This window comes from Typopeltis vanoorti, chromosome 14 (assembly GCF_054136105.1).
Source record: "Typopeltis vanoorti isolate ZY-2024b chromosome 14, IOZ_Tvanoo_1.0, whole genome shotgun sequence".
NCBI classification, from domain to species: domain Eukaryota; kingdom Metazoa; phylum Arthropoda; class Arachnida; order Uropygi; family Thelyphonidae; genus Typopeltis; species Typopeltis vanoorti.
Window position 1 is genome coordinate 17,768,308 of NC_143562.1, and position 21,924 is coordinate 17,790,231.

The window sequence follows — 21,924 nt, forward strand, 5'->3', positions numbered from 1 at the left end:
ACCATTTTGTTTAAAGATAAGAGAGAGTTGATTTATTTCTTTTTGTAGTTCATCTTGTTCATTTAAGAGAGAACGTGCTCTGTGTCCTAAGGTAGATATAATTCCAAGTTTTTGTGGTGGAAAATGATGAGAAAGATTATGCAGATATCTATTGGTATGCGTAGGTTTTCTGTACATAGAGATTTTTAATCTTTCAGAGCATCGTGTAAGCATAACATTCAAGAAAGGTAAGGAGGTATTATTTTCTATATCAGCAGTAAATTTTATATTAGGATGTTGGATGTTTAGATGACGAAGAAAATCTGTGAGAGCTGTGTGCCCGTGATTCCAAATAATGAATATATCATCAACATATCTTTTCCAAACTTTTGGTTTAAATGAGAAGGAAGATATAGCTTTCTTTTCAAAGTCTTCAAGGAAGATGTTAGCTAGCACTGGGGACAAAGGATTGCCCATTGCCCGGCCTTGTTTTTGTTGGTAAATGGAGTCCTGATATTTGAAGTAACCAGAATGAATGCAATACTTTAATAAAGCAAACATTTTTTTGGACAATTTGTCCTTTAGTAATGTAAGTACCTCGTCTGTAGGAACGTTAGTAAACAGAGATATAATGTCAAAACTTGCTAAAATGTCATTTTCATCGATGGAAATATCTTTAATATGAGAAACAAAATCTAGAAACAGATTTTGTTTCTCATGTTGGTTCCTGAGCCTTACTACGTTTGGGTTCACCAATCTTATATCCTAATTCAGATGTTACGACGTAGGCTATTGAGTACATAAGTTGATTCGTTTGCGCGATAGTTCTAGTAGGAATATCCCTTGCAGCTTTATTGGCTTCTTGTAGGAGTTCCTTCAGTTTTTGTCGAGGTACTTGTCTCAATACTGGAAGCCTAACTCGTTCCTGGTTGCTGTTCATTTGCTCGATAATTTTTCTTGCGAGTTCGTGTTCCTTATTTGATAGCTTCCTTTCAATTATTTGTATATTTTCAAAATTTTCAGCATTCTGCACGTTGGAATCTGGTTCTGGTCCATTCATATTCTTGGTCACTTCAGGATCAGTACGGTCTCCTTTTACAGCTTGAGGTTTCAGTGCTTCCAGCTCAAGTTTACTAAATACCTTGCGTTTGATAATGAAGCTGCGTTGCTGCATCAGCCTTTCGAAAGATTTCAGAATTTGGGTCAAAGCACCTTATGGTAACTTGTTTTGGTAAAATACTTATAAGCTCTGTATTACTTAAATCTTAGTATTTCTAAGACTGACGAGACTTCAATAAAGGTCGAAACCGGTCAGGGTAGTGGCCCCTTGCCTTTAATACATAGCATCTTACATCTCCTCCAGGAGATGTGCTTTGCATTAAGGGTAAATATTAAGAATAGTGATCAGACCTTATTCCACCTTTACCACAAGTTGCCTAGACTTGCACTGCTTTGCAGGTCACCCAGACTTGCACTACTTGACTTATTGTCTGTTTGCTTACTTGGGAAAATGGATTAAAACCAGGTTTATATTTAAAATAGCTTGGTATCTTTAACGTATATTATACTCAAGGTAAAAAACTTTCTCTCTCTCTCTCTCTCTCTCTCTCTCTCTCTCTCTCTCTCTCTCTCTCTCTATATATATATATATATATATATATATATATATATATATATATATATATATATTTAAAATAAATTAAAATATAAATAAAAATATATGTAAATTAAATTAAATATAAATGAAATAAATTTAAATATTTAAATAAATGTTATTTCAATGGGTGGATAAGATATAATAAAAACAGTAATGGTGTTTTTATTGCAAGCTTTAAAAATATTTACCTTTAAATAGATACTTATAGCTTTAGATACTTTTGCCTTAACTTTAACACAATCCTGTAGACTGAACTCCTGAACAATCGTTTCCACATCAGACTGCCAAGTAGAGTAAAATATTATTTAAAAATTGTATTATTTAACATTAGTGTTTCCTACAGTATTAAATAAATAAAATAACAATGAATGAAATTATAAGAAAACTAAGTACGGTATAGTTTTAAAATTTCGCATAAAATCTTAAATTCTGTGCGTTTTCTACAAAATCGAGTTTGATTAGAGTTAGGTAAACAAAATATGATGTTTATACACAAATAAAAATAAATAAATCGTCGAATACCTTTTATTTGGTATTTTATAGTAGCCATTTATCCGCAGCACAGTAATGGCTAAAGGGGAAGCCTCATTTACAGGGGCACACATAAGGATTTGGAGTAGTCTAAATGCTTCCCAAACTTCTGGATGTCAGGGCCCCCTTTGGAAAAATTAAAATATTTCACGCCCCCCCCCCCTGGAAAATAAATTGTAATATAGACTATATTATTATAATATTTATTGTATTTATATTCAATACAAAACATACACAGCGAATATTGCAAAAACCAAATGCAAATATTACATTTTTAGCATCTTACATACATATTTGACATGGCACATTATCTCATATTTTTATATAGATAGATCGATTGTTATTGTATGTTTGCAGTACAAGCACATGAAACGTAAAACGATTAGTAATAAGGAAAGAATTAAAAAAATAAAATAAATTTAATGTGATGGATGTGTTTGAATACTGTTACACAAAAAGTCAATATCAGGTGAAATATTGGAAACTGCAATTCTTAGATTTCTGCTTTGAAATGAAACTTATATGAATAAGCATACATTTACTAATATTCATTACGCGCCGAAATACGCACGAAGCAAAATTTGTGAACCAAAACCAATGTGTGATTTATTTCCATTAAAATATAAAAAAAGAACAAAAAAGAAATAATCAAAATTAAATACGTTTCTATTAAGATAAAAAAATCTACTTAGTCTTAAAACATTTTCAATTTGTTTTCATTATTTCAAGGCCCCCCTCAACAAAACCTACGGTCCCCAAGAGGGCTACGACCCATAGTTTGGGAAGCGCTGGTCTAAAACGACTCTATACTTACATAGTAACATACTTAAACAGAGGTTGATAATAATAATAATAATTTATTTTTAACTAAAATGAAAGCAATCAAACTTGACGTTGATTAAAAGTTTAATTGCATTGTTAAAATATTTTAGGATACCTGATTATAAGAATAGCATACATCTGAAATAAATTAATATGTTCTAGGAAGTAATTTTAAAATCACCATTAACTGCTTTTCTTTGATAAAACATTTTACGTTTTTTCTCGTATTTTTGCAGATTCCACAGACCTCATATCTGTAAATTCTGATTCCGGATTATTACACGTGGAAAAAGAAATTGATGCCGAGTCGTTAATATCAGAAAAATATCAAATAAAATTTCAAGTTGTTTGTTCAGTACAAAGAATGAAAGGCCCGAAAAGAAATAATACATTTCAAGGTGTAATAGACGTGGAAGATATTAACGACAATGTCCCTTTTGCACAAACTGAAGAGAAAAAATATTCTAACGTCCGTGTTGCAGATATCAAAGTCGTAAGTGTATCCCCAAATATTCACCGTCCATTTAATAATTTTTGCTTGTAACTTTAGTCTATAAATACAGGAGTTAGAATAATTTATTGAGAAAGGGCTTTGTTGTTATAATAAAAATAAAATAATACATTATTTTATTTTTATCGCATTCCTGTTAACTGCTGAAAATAAAATAAAATAAATAAATAAATAAATACCGTCTGAAGATATGCAAGGAAGCTAATAATAGAATCTGTTATTGTGGTTTGTGCATTCTTAGTGAGAAGATAAGCACATTTACAATAAATGTACAATAAAGCACATTTTAGATCTTTATGTTGTCACCAACGTATACGCTACATAATGGCTTATGAATGTGTTTTTGTCCCAGTAATACAATTACAGACAAATGCGTAAAAACATGGGAAATATCAATAAATATTCATTATGTCCACTAATTCAAGTCTTCCTATATTATCATAAAGAGGACATAGGAGGTTGTTTACTTGTCATAGCTCTTATGTTTGGAATATTATGTGATATGATTAATACTCTATCCAGCTGGTGCTCTTCACTCATCTCTCTTTGATTCCAGAACCAATAAAGAAGTTCCGAAACGCTGTCATTGTGATAACATAAATTAAATAAATTGGAAAATAACTTACCGGAAACAATTGACATTAATCTCAAGACTTGCTTACATTCTTATATATTTAAGTAAAATTAACAGCAAAAGGAACAACTTTAGGAAATGGAAGACATTAGAGTATTTAATATTTATTTACAATTAATGAATATAAAAAAAGTTAAATATTAAAATGAATAGTTTGATGTGAGGTCTAATCAGGGGCAGTTCGTGCACAGGCACTACGAAATTACAGCATCCCCAATTTTTCTCGATATATAAATATATTTATTAATTTATTTCTATTTGCTTGTAATATTTAATTTTATCATCAACAATCCTATACAATTCTCTTATTTTGTATAAAAAATCCATCTTGTACCACTTAGGAGGGCGATGGACGCTAGCAGCACTGTGTTTACCACAGTGTCATATTGCTACGCGCGCAAGCATATGCACGTCATGGTGAGATGCGAGCTATTAGCGTAATGCGGCACTGTCCGTCACACAGTTCCACTGTTGTTTATATGCAGTTTGTGCCAGCAGTAGAGTGTTAGTAGTGCTTATCGTATTTACTCCTTCTCTTTAAATATTTGGACATTACAATTAAAGACATAACATTTGTTATAGTTTTTATTTTAGAACATTATTGGGGTTATGATAATGGATTTTATTTGGAAGTAATTTTAAATTGTACCAAACTGTATAATTTTATCGATAATAAACAATATTTTTTCATGTTTAATTTTTTTTTTACCATAATTTTGATATTTTATCCAAACACGTATACACTGTACTTAGAGTGCGTATATATATTTCGAAAGTTGCAACACTCCTACGATTTCAAGCCATGAGCCGTCCCTGGATCCGATATAATTTTATTAATTTATTATTTGTCATAATAACTGATATAAAAATCAGTAATGCCAGTTTTTTTCTGCAGTAGTGATGTCTTCGACTATCTTTAGGTGCAAGTGCAGATTTATATTGTGAACTCAAAATGATCGTTTTTCTGACCATAAAACCTCAGTCTTGAACATCCACTTTCCGAATACGCGATCTATAATTAACTAGAAGGACAGGCATTACGCATATGTGCAAGTTACTTTACGAGAGTCTAAATCGTGCTTTTTTTTCCTTAAATATAAAATCTTTTATAATTGGTTAGTTTTTTAGAGTTCTTTTTCCTGAAATTTTTAATCTGATTGTTTGGCGTACTTCGATTAATTCCATCTTATCTAAAAGAACTCAAATGAACACGCCAGAAAATCCAGTAAAATCGGATTACGTTAAAAGCAAATACTTAATCTAAATAAGAAATCTCTCTCTCTCTCTCTCTCTCTCTCTCTCTCTCTCTCTCTCTCTCTCTCTCTCTCTCTCGCTCTCTCTCTCTCTCTCTCCTGTCACGGCAAAGAAAAAGAAAATAATTGAACTGTTAATGGCAATTTCAAGTTTGATATTCCAGCATAAACAAAGGAATTAGAATGGCTTAGTTAAAAATTTAAAAAAAATTGAGTTTTAAGTGAACAGCGAAGCTAATATGCACTGAGAAATTCTTTACCTCATCAAATTGAATGTTAAACAATGTGTTGTGAAATCTATACTGTACGTATCTACTTGTATTACTAAAATTAATTTGATGAAATAGGCTAATAATTCAAAATCTATACAGCAAGCCAAATCGCTGAAAGTTAATCTATTTCTACTACACAAAAATCATGTTTTTACATCACAGATACACAGTTTCTGAAAAGCAGCTCGACTTTTGTAGCATTCAGTGAACAGCAACAGAACTAGGGATAACTTTACACAAAGTTTGATTCATCGCCCTATCCTCCAGTCAGCAGTAATCACATAAGATGACCACAGAGGGCGCCACTGTCTCCACTCATACGCGTCACCGTCTTTATTTTCTAGTCTAGTCTAGTCATTTCGTTTCCAGTTTTCGCTGAGTGTCTTTTAATAATGCAGGTGTGAGTTAGCGAAACGTCGGCGTGTAAATATTTAATTTAGTTAGCAAATTATTTATTTTCATTCCAGTTAGGAGTAGTTTTCATTCTAGAAACTTCGACATGGATATCCCTTATCACAACAACCGAATTAAATTTATTTATTTCGTATTTGGTTCCTCCCTTTCCTCCCCTGTCCCTTAGGATGGGATGAGTCCTCCTAACGAGGGATTAAGTATCAATTTTATGACTGTAGATCCTTGTGTGTGTTCACTGTGCCGGTTTGCTTGATTTAAGGGACGAAAAACCCGAGTGAAAAAAACCCTCTACCTACGTATGAGACTGACTAACTCACCTTTAGTCGAAAGAGACACGTCACCAACAAGAATCGAACTCAGGTCTTTCGATTCTCCAGACATTTTGTTGTCTCTTTATAATATCTAAAATTTTAGTGTCTAAATTAAAAATAAACTAAAATAAACGTTAAACCCAAAGCGAAATTACTCGATAAAGTTTAGTAACGATTCCAAATTTCAGCAAAATTCGTCCAGCCTCACCGGCATAATAGCATATGACGGATAGTCAAAAGGAATCTAGCAGAATTGAGCAACCAAAAGTATTTAGGAAAAATAAACAAAATAACTGCTTATTTAAGGTTTAATTGGATTGATATCTCCATCCTTTTGTGTCTAGCGAATACCACGTGCAATTATTACCTAATTACTAATTGCTTGACGTAATTGATAATGTTAAAATGCAGAACAAGCTTTATTATTAGAGAAATACCTTTTTAAAAGTGTGGAAAAGAATAAGCCAGTCCTTGTAGCAAAATATGGATGGTGTACGTTTCTATTGTACTTATTAGGCAATATAGGACTGATCATGTTCGCAAGGACTCCGAAATAAAACATTTAAAATCTTAAATAATAAATTAATATCTTAGTAGTAAAATTCTTAAGTATATTCCATAAAATATTTCACTTGGGAAGTAGATTCTTCCACGTACATCAGAGACATCCGCCCATCTCTGAGTCGATAATGTCGTTGCTTCGGGACACCTGAATCACCACAATGCAGACAAGCGAGAGGCATCTCCGACATGACCACACCCTCATTTGTTACCGCAAGTTCCAGGAAGAATGTCATGCATGAGGTGCAAATGACCCTCGTATAAGTCGCCTAGTCCAATCGATTTTTGATCATTCGAATTTCTCCGTAGTCGTTCGTAAATTAATCATTTAAGAGCGGGATTTCCCCCAAAAGAATCAAAGCACATATTAGAGACGTCCCTAGTTTTCGTTTTTATTAGAACGCTGAAGGAAAAAAAAAAAAAGGTTTTGTTTAAGACATCTTAAATCTTATTTTCAAGGCCTTCAATTTCCTTCCCTCAGAGCCTTTTCTAACTACCCCTTATAATATTCTGTGCTATGGTCTTATTCAGTAGCCATATGATGAGATCAGCGGGTGAAAAAAATACGATTCAAAACAATATACGAGGGTGGTCTGAAACGTTCTCGGCCTAACAATGAAAAAACGAATTTATAATTTCAAAATCATTTTTAATTTTTTAACACAATCTCCCTTAAGACTAATACATTTATTCCAGCGATGCTCCAGAGCCATTATCCCGTCCCTGTAGTGGTTCTCAGTAAGATCTGCAAAATACCCCTCTACAGCTGCAATCACCTCTTGATTCGAAGAAAAACGCTGACCAGCGATGAAGAGTTTTAGTTTGGGGAAGAGATAGAAATCAGAGGCAGCCAAATCTGGGGAATATGGTGGATGTTCCAACAATTCATAGTGCAGATCCCTTAATTTCCCCATTGCCAAAACACTTTTGTGGTCAGGTGCATTATCCTGATGAATGATGATTTTTTTTTCGTCTGCAAACCGGGTCTTTTGTCACGAATGTTTTCGTTTAGTCTGGTTAAAAATCGGAAAAATATTCCCCGGTTATTGTTTTACCGTTTTCAAGAGAATTAATAAACAAAATGCCTTTATCATTCCAAAACACCGATGCCATTATATTTCCTGCTGATGGAACCGACTTTGCCTTCTTTGGCGCTGAACAACCGGCTTCTGTCCACTGTTTTGACTGCTGTTTGGATTCTGGTATGTAATGGTGAATCCAAGTCTCATCCACAGTAATATATTGATGCACAAAATCAGTTTTATTCTTGTTAAAACGCTCCAAGCACTGTTCAGAAATTTTCATGTGAGTGCGTTTTTGATCTTCTGTGAGCAAGCCGGTCACCCATCCCGCACAAAGCTTTTTCATATGCAATACTTCATGCAAAATATATCCTACACGTTCTTTTGAAATGTGTATAGTCTCAGCAATCTCACACATTTTGACTCGCCAGTCATCCAATACCATATCGTGCACTTGATCAATGATTTCTGGTGTTGTTACTTTTTGGATTCTTCACTTGAATTATCTTCAATGCTGGCACGGCCACGTTTAACCTTGGCAGCCTACTTCTTAATTGTCGAAAACGAAGGAGAAGAGTGCCCATAAACTTTTATGAACTTCGAATGAAGTTCGTTTGGCGTTAAACCTTCTTTTACAAAGAATTTTATAACCGCACGATACTCAATTTTATCCATTTCAAGGGATACAGACAACACTTTTACTTCAGACAGCTGTAGAAAACAAACTACTTGGTAGAATGACTAGCAATTTCACATGGATGCTTGTGATAGATGTACCAACTTAGGAAAAAAATCTTGCGATAGTGTTGCCATCTATGGTCGAGGCCGAAACCTTTTCAGACCACCCTAGTAATTCCACTAAAATTGTGAGTTGATGTTTTTTGTAGGCTACAATGTTGACCAGTTCTTGAATTAGTTTTATTGTTTTGATTTATTGTAGGGTAAACCCCTTAAGGATGAGTTCAGCATATTCGATAAAGATTCCGAAAAAGTAAACAACATTCAAGTAAGCGTTGAAGATGACCCACTTGGATTTTTTGTCATTTCTAAAAAAGTGGTCTTTTCAGATGTACATGGTGCTATGTTTATGAACACAGGTGAGTGATACAGTGCAGTTTTGGAGCATGAGCAATAAATCAATCAGATAAATACAAAGAAAGACAGACATTGCTTCTTGACATGTAAAAACAAAACACTATATATACGTAATTTATTCCCCATTTAACAGCTATCAAACCCACGAGGCCAGTTGTATTTTCCGGTCCTGAGTATAACGTCTCTGTTGTGTTTCAAGATCTATCCTATCAAGGTGAAGAGGATAACAAGGTAAAGGTATTTGCTGATTTTAGATTACTGTACACTGATGGACATTTATTCATCCGTTGTCTTTTTATAATTTGAGTTCTGGTGTTTATTCGCTGCATAGGTGGTGTTTATGATTCGTATTTTCAACCAATCCTTGCCCACTCTACCTCCTGAATACATGGTCCAAGAAATTGTTCTGTCTCGCAAAGCCAAATTGCATGCAAGGGTAAGTACGTAAAGAAATATTGTGTGTGTGTGTGTGTGTGTGTGTGTGTGTGTGTGTGTGTGTGTGTGTGTGTGTGTGTGTGTGTGTGTGTGTGTGTGTGTGTGTGTGTGTGTGTGTGTGTGTGTGTGTGTGTGTGTGTGTGTGTGTGTGTGTGTGTGTGTGTGTGTGTGTGTGTGTTGAAGGACAGGAGATTGTAGGTGTTGGGGAACACTTCTTAAAATAGATTGTTAAGCCCAGTATGAGACAATTGCAATCCTCTCTCTCTCTCTCGGAGTTATTTTTCTTTACTATACACCCTCTGTCCAAAAAAGAAACCGAACTTTTCGAAAATATAAGAAACTAGTAGCGCCACCTGTTGTATCTTTTTGTTTTCGAAAGCAGCAACCTTCGTTAGTGTTGTGTTCAACTGTTTATGACATTTGTTTCATTAGAAGCCGAGTTATGGTGCCAAGAGTGACAGTGTGTTTTGACGAACGGTCGGTCGTCACGATATTCATTGTGGATAATGCCCTTGGAATGTTTCTATGATCCCTTGGAATCATAGAAACAAATCAGCATTATCTTTACTTTTGACTTCTCCAAGCGACTTTTTTTCGGATGCCCCTCTTCTGGTGGTCTCCACTCAGCACTCTGGCGCTTTATTTCGGGCTCATAGTCAAATGTCGTCACCAGTAACGATCGTTTCAAGGAAGTCTGAGTCCTTACGAGCGGTTTTAATGAGGTCTTTGCAGTGTTCAATTGGATACATTATTTGGTCGTCGGTCAACTTGTGGGGAACAAATCGCGAATTCAATTTACGAAGGCCCAAACTCTTGGTCAAAATGTTGTGCACAGTTGATTTTGGAATCCCCAATTCATCTTCAATCAATCTCACAGACGATTTAGGGTTTTCTTTGATGAAATCACATCCTTTTTTTTTGGATGTTAACTTCGTTCAATCCAGTTTTTGGACGGCCTTGCTTTTCGTCGTTCTCAAGCGTCTCACGACCACTTTGAAATCGCTTAAATCAATCGTAAACTTGACTACGGGATAAGCATTCACTTTTAAATGCATTTAATGCGTTTCGGTAAACATTTTAACCAGTTTAACACAAAAGTCACTGTTTGACACTCATTTTCCGACCGTTCGTCCAAACACACTGTCACTCTTGGCACTGTAACTCAGCTTCTAATGAAACAAATGTCACAAAACAGTTGAAACAACACTAATCAAGGTTGCCGCTTTCGATAACAAAGAGATACAACAGGTGGCGCCACTAGTTTCTTCTATTTTCAAAAAATTCGGTTTCTTTTTGGACAGAGAGTGCACTTTAACTACATTGGCAGAAATATTAAAATAGTGAAACGTTATAGAAATTCTTACATGATCAACTGTCTCACCAAGTCTTTTTTCTCGTTTAGGTTTTCCAGACCTTTTCTATAACGGAAGATACCGAGGGGGTTACTTGTGTGCTGAAGTCTAACGGAAATAAAATATTTCGCAGCACTTCTAAAAGCGGCATTATATACGTGGCAAACGACAGAATGTTAAGGGCGAGCAAAGTGGACAGCTATCGACTTTTTTTGAGCTGGACAGCCCACGATAGCAAAGGTGTAATCGTTATAGTGGTGAATCTTACAGATGAAGGTAATCTTAATTTAAATACTGGTAGATGAGTTAATATTTAGTTTATAATCGAAAAATTAAGTCCAAGCAATTTTTACGTTTTATCTGTCAGTTTTTAACAGTGCAAGTCTATTTCATATTTCCGGTTAATATTAGTTGTTTGTATTACTCACTAGTAGCGCGCCACCTAGAGTAATTTGCAGAAAACAAGGAAAAATAAAGAAATGAATGAATATGTAGAGCAGGTGTTTAAAATAAAGGGGATTTGTTAGCAGACGATAGTTTTGCCTGCAAAAATTACTATTTTGAGTTTATTTTTGATTATCAAAAATTTTGTTTTCATCCCAGTTAAAGCAAGCAAAATTATATAAATCTGTGTCGTTTTCTCATATGTAAAAAAATATGTAAAATATGCAAAAAAAGAGAGAAAAATGTATAGGTTTATATGTATAATCCCAACTATAAAATTCGGAGGTGAAGGTGTGAGGACATGGTCCTGTTTTTCCTGCTTTGGCCTCGGACCTGTGTTTGTGGTGCCACGAACATTGAACTCTGAGAATTATTTCAACATTCTGGACAATTCAATGCTTTCTACGGAACTGACCATTGCCTCTTTCACCAAGCCAGGCTGCTGCTGTAACTGCGTGGTTTATGGACATGAACATTAACACACTTGACTAGCCTCCACAGAGCCCTGATCTCAATTCTATTGAACATCTGTGGGATGACCTGAACTGTTGGGTGAGGTCAAGGGACGTTCGTCCCACAACAGTCCAGAATCTCATTACATGCGTGCAGGAAGAATATTCCAAAAATTCCCATCGTTATCGTAGATTTTGGAAGGAAATAATAAATCTTCTCCGTGTAAAGAATGGACTTGGAAGTTGTTACCACAGAACTCTTCGCCACACGCTCAAGAGAAAAAGCTTCAGCCTTTATGGCTATGGAAACTGTCAAAGACGCTCTGCATGGATCAAAATCTCCTCCCACCAAGATCCACAAACATTGCCACGCCAAGCGAGGCAATGTTTGTGGATCTGATTTTCATCTCACCATTCTACCCACGATATCCGGTCAACTTTCCCTGCCGAAGATCATGAAATAATCGAAAAACTCAACAAGAATGCACTGGATCCATGTGGAATCTCCAATAAAATCATCGTGTGCCTCACACAAATTAGTCTTGTACATCATCAATTGATGATGTAAATTGAGACTCTCTGCTATTCAACATGCTGGAAAACAGCTGACGTAGCATTCATTTCCATAACTATCCAGAAACATCTGCATGTTTCTGGGTGGTATCGCTGCCGGGTACTTTACAAAGGCTACTGTTAACCCTAATCAACTAATCGATACAGCAGTAGACTAAAATGAAAAAAAGATTTAAAGCTATTCAAACCTGATCTAAAGAAGTACTCATAACATAAGCTTCAATGCCAATGCTATATATCCACAGTGGACTAGCCAGCCGTATAGTCAACCTATGCGTATACTATATAATTATTACATCGTGACTATAACTTATTATTAATCTTTCAGTTCATTCATTATTTATAGCTAAAGTAATAATTATGTAATGGTAATTAAAAGAACGAATTCGCTCCATTCTTTCATTTTTATTTTTCAGAAACGGAAAATAGGAAGTGTGGTAAGTAATAAGATTTATTTCTCCTATTTATGTACGGTATTCAATGCATTTAACACTAGTGGTTAATCAGAGCGACATTTAAATTTGCACTAAATAGCTGAGATGCATTATTTATGGAAGGAGTAATATTAATATTAATACATAATTGGGTTAGAACACTGGAAAATACCAATACCAAAATTCCTTCGTGGAGATTTCAAATATTTTTCATATACAAGTAACAAAATGGTGTATTAACATGTTATTAAAATACTCTCGATCATAAAGTTAGAAATGATAAAAAAAAAATAAACCAACAATATAATTTTTTATTTATCATATTTTAGTTATATTATAATGATCTTTTTCATTTTGTAGGATGAATCTGAAATATTTCATCCCGAATCAATTTTACATAAGATCTTCTTCATTTACAGATGGTCTGTGTGCTTCAACAGATAACGAGGATGATTGTAAATCTTACTGTGGACGAGGAGTTAGTAATGGAAGGTGTTGGTGGAGAGGAGAATCTAAGGAGACCAACCATCTAAAAGTTCTCAATACAATCTTTGCCACCTGCACACCCGATATAAACACGTGTCCTGATGGTATTTGTGATGAGCTCGAGAGTTTGGATAGGAAACTATGTCCTCAAGATTGCGTAGGTAAGGAGATATATCTGTTCTCTGTTTTTACCAAGTTTAGCATCGTGCACTTCAATATTTTGTCTATTACACCTGGCAAAATAATAACCGTATACCATTCTGTCAAGTGACCATCTCACCTCAGATTAGTTCCGCTCAATATTACTTAATGCTAATAATACCGAGTTCCTATCTCTGTCTACTCACCAGATTGGTTAACTCACCTCCAGTTGATAAACATGCTAATGGGTTCTTCGCATATTAGACGGGATTTGAACTCAGGTTTTTCCAACCAAAGAAATCATTGAATAATAATAATAATAATAATGGCCTCTGCCATTATTATTATTATTATTATTATTATCATTTTATTCACATAATTGATACACAGTCAAAACAAGATATCATTTAAACAACAGTTTGACTGGTGGTGCAGAACAATTCAATTCTACCCAAGAATCTGAGAATAGTCTGAAAGGTAGCGTCGTAAAATATGGACTGTTCCAAGTAATGCTGTTTTTTTGTAGAGCATAATGGGGTTACATCGTTGATGTTTAATTGCTGAAAATAGTTGGATAGCTTCTTTGAAGTTGCACCAAGTGCACCGATAACTATTGGGATGATTTGGTGTGTTTAAGCCACAGTCGGCCAACTTCGATTGCCAGATCTCGATATTTAGTCAATTTTTTCCAGTTCTTTGTTGTTAATGTTATTATCACTAGTTACTCCGATATCAATAATCCAAACCTGTCGACGTTCGATAATTAGTGATGTCGGGTCTATTGTGTTCCAAATACCGATCAGTTTGTATTCTAATGTCCCAGAGAATTTTTGCTGTTTCGTTTTCCAATACTATCTCTATTTTATGCTGCCATCCACCAGTTATCAGAAGTAGGAAAGCCATATTTTTTGCATACATGCCAATGAACTATTTTGGCAACTTGATCATGGCGGTGTCATTTATAGTCAGTTTGAGTTATTTTGCTGCAGGCATTGATTAGATGTTCTTCAGGCTCATCTTTCTGATCGAATAATCTGCATTTTCTGTTATTATTGATGTTCACATTTTTTGCTTTCATTGCATTAGTTTGTAATGCCTGTTCTTGAGCTGATAGAATAAATCCGTCTGTTTCTTTTTAATATATCCATATTGCAGCCATTGCCACTTCTTGTTCACGTCAATTTTGTCTTCAGTATCTCGAAGAAATTCGTCATGCAAAGGTTTATTTTTCCAGCGCACATATTGGATATTTTGTTGTTCCTTTTTGTAATCTTTTTGTAAACCTGTTGCTTTTCGAAAGCCCTCTTGAGTAATTGCTTGAAGTATTGATTCAGAGCGCTATTGTCGATGTAACTTCTTAAACCAATTTCTTCTTCTTTCACAGTCTGTCCTACTTGCAGCAGACCCCGTCCACCTATTCTCCTCGGTAGGTACAACCGGTCAACATCACTTCGTGGATGTAATGAATGATGCATAGTCATTAATTTTCTCGTTTTGAGGTCCAGTTTGTCCAAGTCTTCTTTTGTCCAATCTATTATGCCAGCTGTGTATCGGATCACTGGCATAGCCCAATAATTCATTGCTCTAATTGTGTTTAATCCATTTAGTTTTGTTTTCAGAATATTTCTAACTTTTTTGATGTATTCTGATGCTGCCTGTTGTTTAACTTTCGAGTGGAGAATCTCATTGAGTTCTAATATTCCTAAGCATTTATAGTGTTCGTCAGCTGAAATTGCTCGTATGTATTTCTCTTGATCAAAATTAAAATTGCTAGTGTCTTTAATGTTTCCTCGTTTAATAGATAAAATTGCACATTTATCTAAACCAAATTCCATTTGGATTATTCTTATTTATTCTTATTATATATTTATTATTATTAAACCTATCAAGAAATTTAAAACACGTAGACAACTACAGAATATTCAAACATGAACTTTGAAAACTATACCAACACAGTTAATATAGCATTAACACTTATGTACACCTCACAAATCACCAGCATCCAACGCCTACATTCCATCCATAAACAGTACCGCACAACATAAATAGTGAAGGCTAATCCTACTCTCTTCATAAAAGCTAATCCTAGCTTCGAAGTAGGAGGGATTACCTCTCCTCATTCAGCTAATCCTGATAATCATAGACTGCAAATTATTGTAATGTATATATGTCAATACCGTGCATATTAATAACTGATGATACTGATATGAAAAAAAATTATGTGTACAGTATTTATATTCAAAGAAAAAATATTAAAAAGAAATAAAGTACTTTAAATTGTATACAGAATTTTGTACAGAGCAGAGAAAGTAATATATTTTAATTGTACATATGTAAATATTCTGTACGATGATAATAGAAAAAAATATTATTTAAAAAAATTATATAGAGAAATTATATCTATTGCTACTGTATATATAGAGTGTAAAAATGCAAAAACACCCTGTAATAATAATCATTGTTAATATAATAATATACGTTGTAAACAATTATTATTATCGTTATTATTATTTTAAAAAAATATTATGTACGTTCAAGTATCTTTTGTGTTAACTCAATTGTGTTATTCATTAAGCTTTGTGTACATTCAACATTAATCAACTTAAATAAATTTTGCAGTTATATTATTGTAATTAGAAAAATATTAATGTCAGTCCCACGCAACAAAGGTTGCAAAACCTATAAGGTAGTGCTGTGTAAAACACGCAACCAGAGAAAGAAAGAATGCTGTTAAATTTCTTGAAGAAACGAAGATTAGATTCATTGGGCAAAACGGTATTGAGAAGCTGTTCCAAAGAACAGAGGTAGATGGAATGGAAGAGGAGACGTCAGCACCACCCTAAATGTGAGAACAGTATTCTAAGGTCGACTTGATATTTGGATTTAGAGGAGTTGTACAAGTATGACGTTTTGAATGAAAGAGGACACCGATTTATAAACGATGAGGCTACTAATACCCTTGGGTAGCCCGAAATTGGCAGAGAAATCTGATGAGAGGCAACCATCCATCATGATATAATGAACGACCAGAAGAAATACGTTTTAATACGTTAATATATACGTTTGTATATATTAAAATTTAATCGCATTATTTTTATATAATTTCTAAGTAATTAGGACACTCATTTCGGTAAAAAATCGATCTTTTTTTTTTAAAATCATTGATTATTTTGAATTAATATCTGATATTCAGAGTGGCCATAAAATAACTTTCCTTCTTTGGAGGCATCTGTAGCTAAAACCAATAAACGGAATCAGACCAAATTTAAAATTGAGATGATTTCCACGAAAAAAAAAAAAAAAAGATTTAGTACCAAAAGTCTCCGATAAGGGAAATTTTGGCGCTGGCGGAGCCGAAAACAAGCTGATGATTACATTAAACGAAGATAAAATGGAATAATAACATTTCGACGGCGTAAGCGACAGCCGCATCACTCATTCCAGCCGGATATGTGGAGCGTTACAATGATAATAAGAATAATAATAATTTAACTAAAACAACTACTTGCGAGAGACACAGAAATTAATGTAGTGATTGAACTCACAGGAAATAATGTTTTGCATTGCACTGTTTAAGGTAAAACAACTTAACAAGTAAAGCACACTGAGACAAGGTAGGACGCATATTGAGCACAAATAGTCAGTTATTCGAATGTTTCCAATCCTTTTTAATTGGTGGCGCTACTGTCACGTACGCACAATAAAATTCGCATAATCCTTTTTACCTGCGTTTATTGCAAATCTTTGATTGCTTTAGGCTCCGCCAGGGCCAAAACTTCCCCTGTCGGCGACTTTTGGTACTTTTTTTTTTTTTTTTTTTTGCGGAATTCATCTCCCCATGCCTTCGAAAGTCTCAATATAAAATGATTGCATAGAATGAATATAAAATCAATATATTAGCGAAGCATTTCTGTAATTCAGAAAATAACCCTTCTGCTCCATTCTTTTAAGTCGAAGTTAATGATTCATTTCTTTTTAATGATAAATATCTTTTTAATTATTTTTTATTACATATATATAATTTTTTAATTATATATATATATATATATATTTTTTTTTTTTTTTCATAGCGGAGATTATAGGCGAAGCATCTAAACAATCTTCAGGAATAGGTATACAATCCGCCAAGGGACCCTGTGTATGTCACGAAAAATGTTGTACCTGTGAGAGACCAAGAGATCACGTCAAAAACGACACCAGGAATATCGAAACACGTGATCGGATCACCAGTTTTGATAGGCCGCAGGTAAACAACAGCATTCGCAAGTTTAGCCTTTCGCCAACAGTGTCCTCCACACACGAACCTCAAAATGATAGCGAAAACAAATCAAAACTAGAGGGATACGAGATTTTCTATAAAGCAGGTGAGTTGTTTAACCGAGTTAGTTTCGTACTAAGTACACTTTTCCTGTTTTGTTGTAGATCGCTAATAGAAATTTTTTTTCGTTTAGGACTAACCAGTACCACTGCATGTGGACGAGGATGTGTGGCCTTCATATTTTTGGCCGTCTCGTGCAGTCTAATTATTTGTGGCATCATTCTGTTCTTTCGACGTCTCAAATCGCACAAGAAAAGACACGATAAACACAAGTATATCGGCAGCAGAATGTCATTATCAGCCGTGCCTTCAGACTACGTTGACGATAGGTCATTGTCCGTGCCAGATTCTCAAGCTTTTAGTGAGACTGCGTCAGTTACCAAAGGAATGGTAGGTCTCGCCATCTATCGGTTTCAATATTTACTATATTAATTTTATATTCATAGGCTACTGCAAATTTTCATTTAAAAGTCATAAATATATCTGATTAAGACACAGTTAGATTACTTTACTATTATTACTTTCTTATTGCTAATATTAAATAATTACAATGAATTATGAAACGTTTCGATGTACTATTTTTAGTGCTTAGTACTTCTCTTTCACTTTAGTATACTTAATATACAAGTATTGCATACTCAAATGTACCAATATATTTAATTAGAAAATTATTGAATTTTATTATATTAATAATTTATTTTAATATTTAAAATTTTTCCTTTGATTTTTTAAAAACAAGTCAGTTTCTGAATAAAATTAAATTCAGCAACTGACTTGTTTATATCTCATGGTATAAATGTTGCTATGGTAATGTTCATTTCATTTAAACCTTTTTTTTTTGCATTATTGTTTTATTTTTTTTTTAATATTTTATAATACTTCCACCACAAAAGGAAGGATAAAAATTAATAAAAATATTTAAAGAAATGATTATCAAAGGGGAAAAAAAAGGCATAGCATCCACATGGGTGAGAATCTCAAATAAAAAAAATTAACTTATTTCTAAACAAAATATTGATAAATAAATGTATTGAGAAACAAAGATATTGAGAAGTACATTTTATGTTAATATGCTTTTATCAAACTGTCAGATATTTTACTGGTGTGCAGTATAGCAGTATAGTTTGTGTTGGAAACATTGTTCTATATTTTGAAAAGATCCCCCCACCCGTTTTTTTTTTTTTTTTTTTTTTTTTTTTTTACTTACAGAAATCTCTCTCTCTCATAAATAATTATAAACATCTAAAAACAGATTTTATAATAAAAATTTGTTTATTAATAGAACTTTTCTAGCATAAATAAATAAAAAAAAAAACTATATAATAATCGGACGTAAGATGGCGCCATGATAGAACTTGTCATGATTGTAAAGAAATCCAAAATTACATGTAACACCTATATCAAATTAGAAATTTATATATTTCAATATAGGACACAAAAGAAATTTATATTCTAAATGATATATTTAAAAATATTAATATTAATTAAATAACTAACAAAAGTTTGAATAATACAGTCCTTTAGAACTATTTTTTTGCTTTGTTCTTACAGCTTTTAATTTAGTATATATTTATTGTAAATGATTATTTACATTATAAATGATTCGAGAGTTGAGGAAAGAGGAAAAATCCAGGGAGGGTAATGGATGGCAATGCTGTAGCCAATGAAGTTCTAACTGAGGCTCGGCTATTACTGTTACCCTCTTGCCATGATCAGAGCTTTATATAGCTCAATAACACCTTATCCCTACACGGTCCTCTACAGATAACGGGGAAGATGAAAAGCATTCTTGCTTCGCCCCTTTAAGCCAGTCCTTTTAAGGACTTAAGGACTTAAATGATTCGATGAGCTTATTTACAGAAGCGTACGTCTTTCTCACTTACACTAAGTCGCCTGAATATTTTTGCGAACAAAATCGATATAAATAATATTCATTTTAAAATTACTTTTAAGTATTGGCTACTATACGTTTTCTTTATGCTTGGTATTGACTTTTATTTCAGTGTGATGCGAAATGGGAATTTCCTCGTGAGCATCTCATCTTACACGAAGCTTTAGGAGAAGGAGAATTTGGAAAAGTGATGAGAGCTCAAGCCTGGGGCATCAACGGGACACAAGGATATCACACGGTGGCTGTGAAGATGCTGAAAGGTGAGAGGAATATGAATTATCACTATATTTAAAGATTTCCTAAAAGTTCTAAACCGAAAATCGGGCCTTGATCATGGTTACTCAGTCAAAAAGGTGAGATCGGCGGTTTCATGCGGAGGTGGACGGTTTTTCATCCCTCAGAACAGACAAACCAGCCGCGTACACACATATCTACAAATATAGGATAGTAACTGCGAGATGAAAGAGATTAGAGCCTCACCATCTTATTGGTCACAATGTACCATCATTTTTCAGTACAGAATTTGGGCAGGTAAATCCCAAATCGCCAGACGAAGATCAAGATCTAGGTGCATTGATAGAGTAGAGGCAAGTGTATTATCTATAGCAACTGGGTGTGTCCTTTGGCCAGTCTGCCTGTTTTGTGGAATAAAACACCCAAGTTTCTGGGAGAAAAAATGCCTTCTATATCCGTATAAAATCCGTATTAAACTTCCCTTCACATGGAAGCTATTATAAGCCAGCCTGGTTAGTTAACATGTTCGCTCTCAAACCAACAGACCGGTGATTCGAATCTCGCCTGGAACAGTGATGTTTGTAATTGTCCTTAGGAGCTAGAGAATTTCATCATGTACAGTGGCGACTCGTGGCTTGAAATCGTGGGGGTGCTGTAACTTTCGACGTGTTTGGATAAAATATCAAAATTATGGTAAAAATTAAAAAAAAAATTAAACGTGAAAAAATATTGTTTATTATCGATAAAATTATACAGTTTGGTATAATTCAAAATTACTTAAAAATAAAATCCATTCCTTTAATTACAATTAAAGTCCAAAATGTACAATTTTTGGACATTACACTTAAATCCTTTAATTATAATGTTCAAATATTTAAAGACATGGAGTAAACACGATAAGCACTACGAATACTCTACTACTGGCACAAACTGCATATAAACAACAGTGGAACTGCGCGACGGACAGTGCCGCATTATGCTAATAGCTCGTATCTCACTATGACGTGCATATGCTTGCGCGCGTAGCAATATGACACTGTGGTAAACACAGTGCTGCCAGCGTCCTTCGCCCTCCTAAGTGCTACAAGATGGATTTTTATTATTTTTTATACAAAATAAGAGAATTGTATACGATTGTGGATGATAAAATTAAATATTACAAGCAAATATAAATAAATTAATAAATATATTTATATATCGAGAAAAATTGGGGCTGCTGAAGTTCCTTAGTGCCTATGCACGAGCTGCCCCTGATCATGCAATTCGAGATCAATGTTCTTTTATTGGAGACCTAAAATGATTGGAAAAATTTTTCCAACCCAGGCCTTTCCAACCAAAGAGACTTATAGGCATTAGATGCCAAACAAATATGAGGAGTATAATTAAAACCAGAAAACATTAGAAATCAGGACAATATAAGATTGTAATTAGGTTAACCTATATGTTCAAGATTCAAAATAGCATATTACCAGAAGAAACAAAATACATATAAAGAAATGCCAAGCAAAACAACACAATACCGTCCAGGTTGACTTAGTAACCATCGTATTTACCTTCCAACCAACAAGCTGTGGGTTTGAATCCCACCGTTTGATCCATATTTCGTCTTTAGAGTGTTTCTAGATTATATAAATAAATAAATAAAATATTTAAAAAAATACAAGAATAAAAGAAAATCTTAGCTCGCCTACGGTACAACTTGACAACTTTTCTGGGTGGGAGTCACATAGAAAAAACAATAATCTGAAACAGAATAACGCAGTATAATGCAGTTAACGATGAATTAGGCTCTTTGTATTTCTCTATAACCCTACTAAGTCTAAATATAACTATTTTTTTCAGGTAATGGGACAATAGAGGAACAACAAGACTTATTTTCTGAGTTTCAAATGCTGAAAGAAGTTTGGCATCCAAATGTTGTGAGGCTATTAGGGGCGTGCACTCAGAAAGGTGAGCATAAGTGGAATCTTATTACCCACGCGTGTAATATCCATTATTTTAAAAATAACCACGACAAAATAAACATTCAGTATGAGCCAGCATCATATTACTCGTGTTTCAGTATTTCTCCGTTAGGTGGCGCTTTTAAATTAATGTAAATA

At 33.9% G+C, this 21,924-nt stretch overlaps 1 protein-coding gene across 1 annotated transcript in view; it reads left to right on the forward strand.

Annotated features, from left to right (window-relative positions):
• The window catches only part of LOC150099265 (proto-oncogene tyrosine-protein kinase receptor Ret-like), a 130,487-nt gene that overhangs the window by 88,369 nt on the left and 20,194 nt on the right, over positions 1-21,924 (forward strand). Inside the window, exons 4-14 of the mRNA XM_090403731.1 lie at positions 3,226-3,482; positions 8,908-9,064; positions 9,196-9,293; positions 9,394-9,498; positions 10,900-11,125; positions 12,735-12,755; positions 13,172-13,399; positions 17,450-17,743; positions 17,831-18,087; positions 19,701-19,848; positions 21,665-21,772. Of these exons, the coding sequence (XP_090259857.1) occupies positions 3,226-3,482; positions 8,908-9,064; positions 9,196-9,293; positions 9,394-9,498; positions 10,900-11,125; positions 12,735-12,755; positions 13,172-13,399; positions 17,450-17,743; positions 17,831-18,087; positions 19,701-19,848; positions 21,665-21,772 (1,899 nt within the window). The remainder of the gene's footprint in view (positions 1-3,225; positions 3,483-8,907; positions 9,065-9,195; positions 9,294-9,393; positions 9,499-10,899; positions 11,126-12,734; positions 12,756-13,171; positions 13,400-17,449; positions 17,744-17,830; positions 18,088-19,700; positions 19,849-21,664; positions 21,773-21,924) is intronic.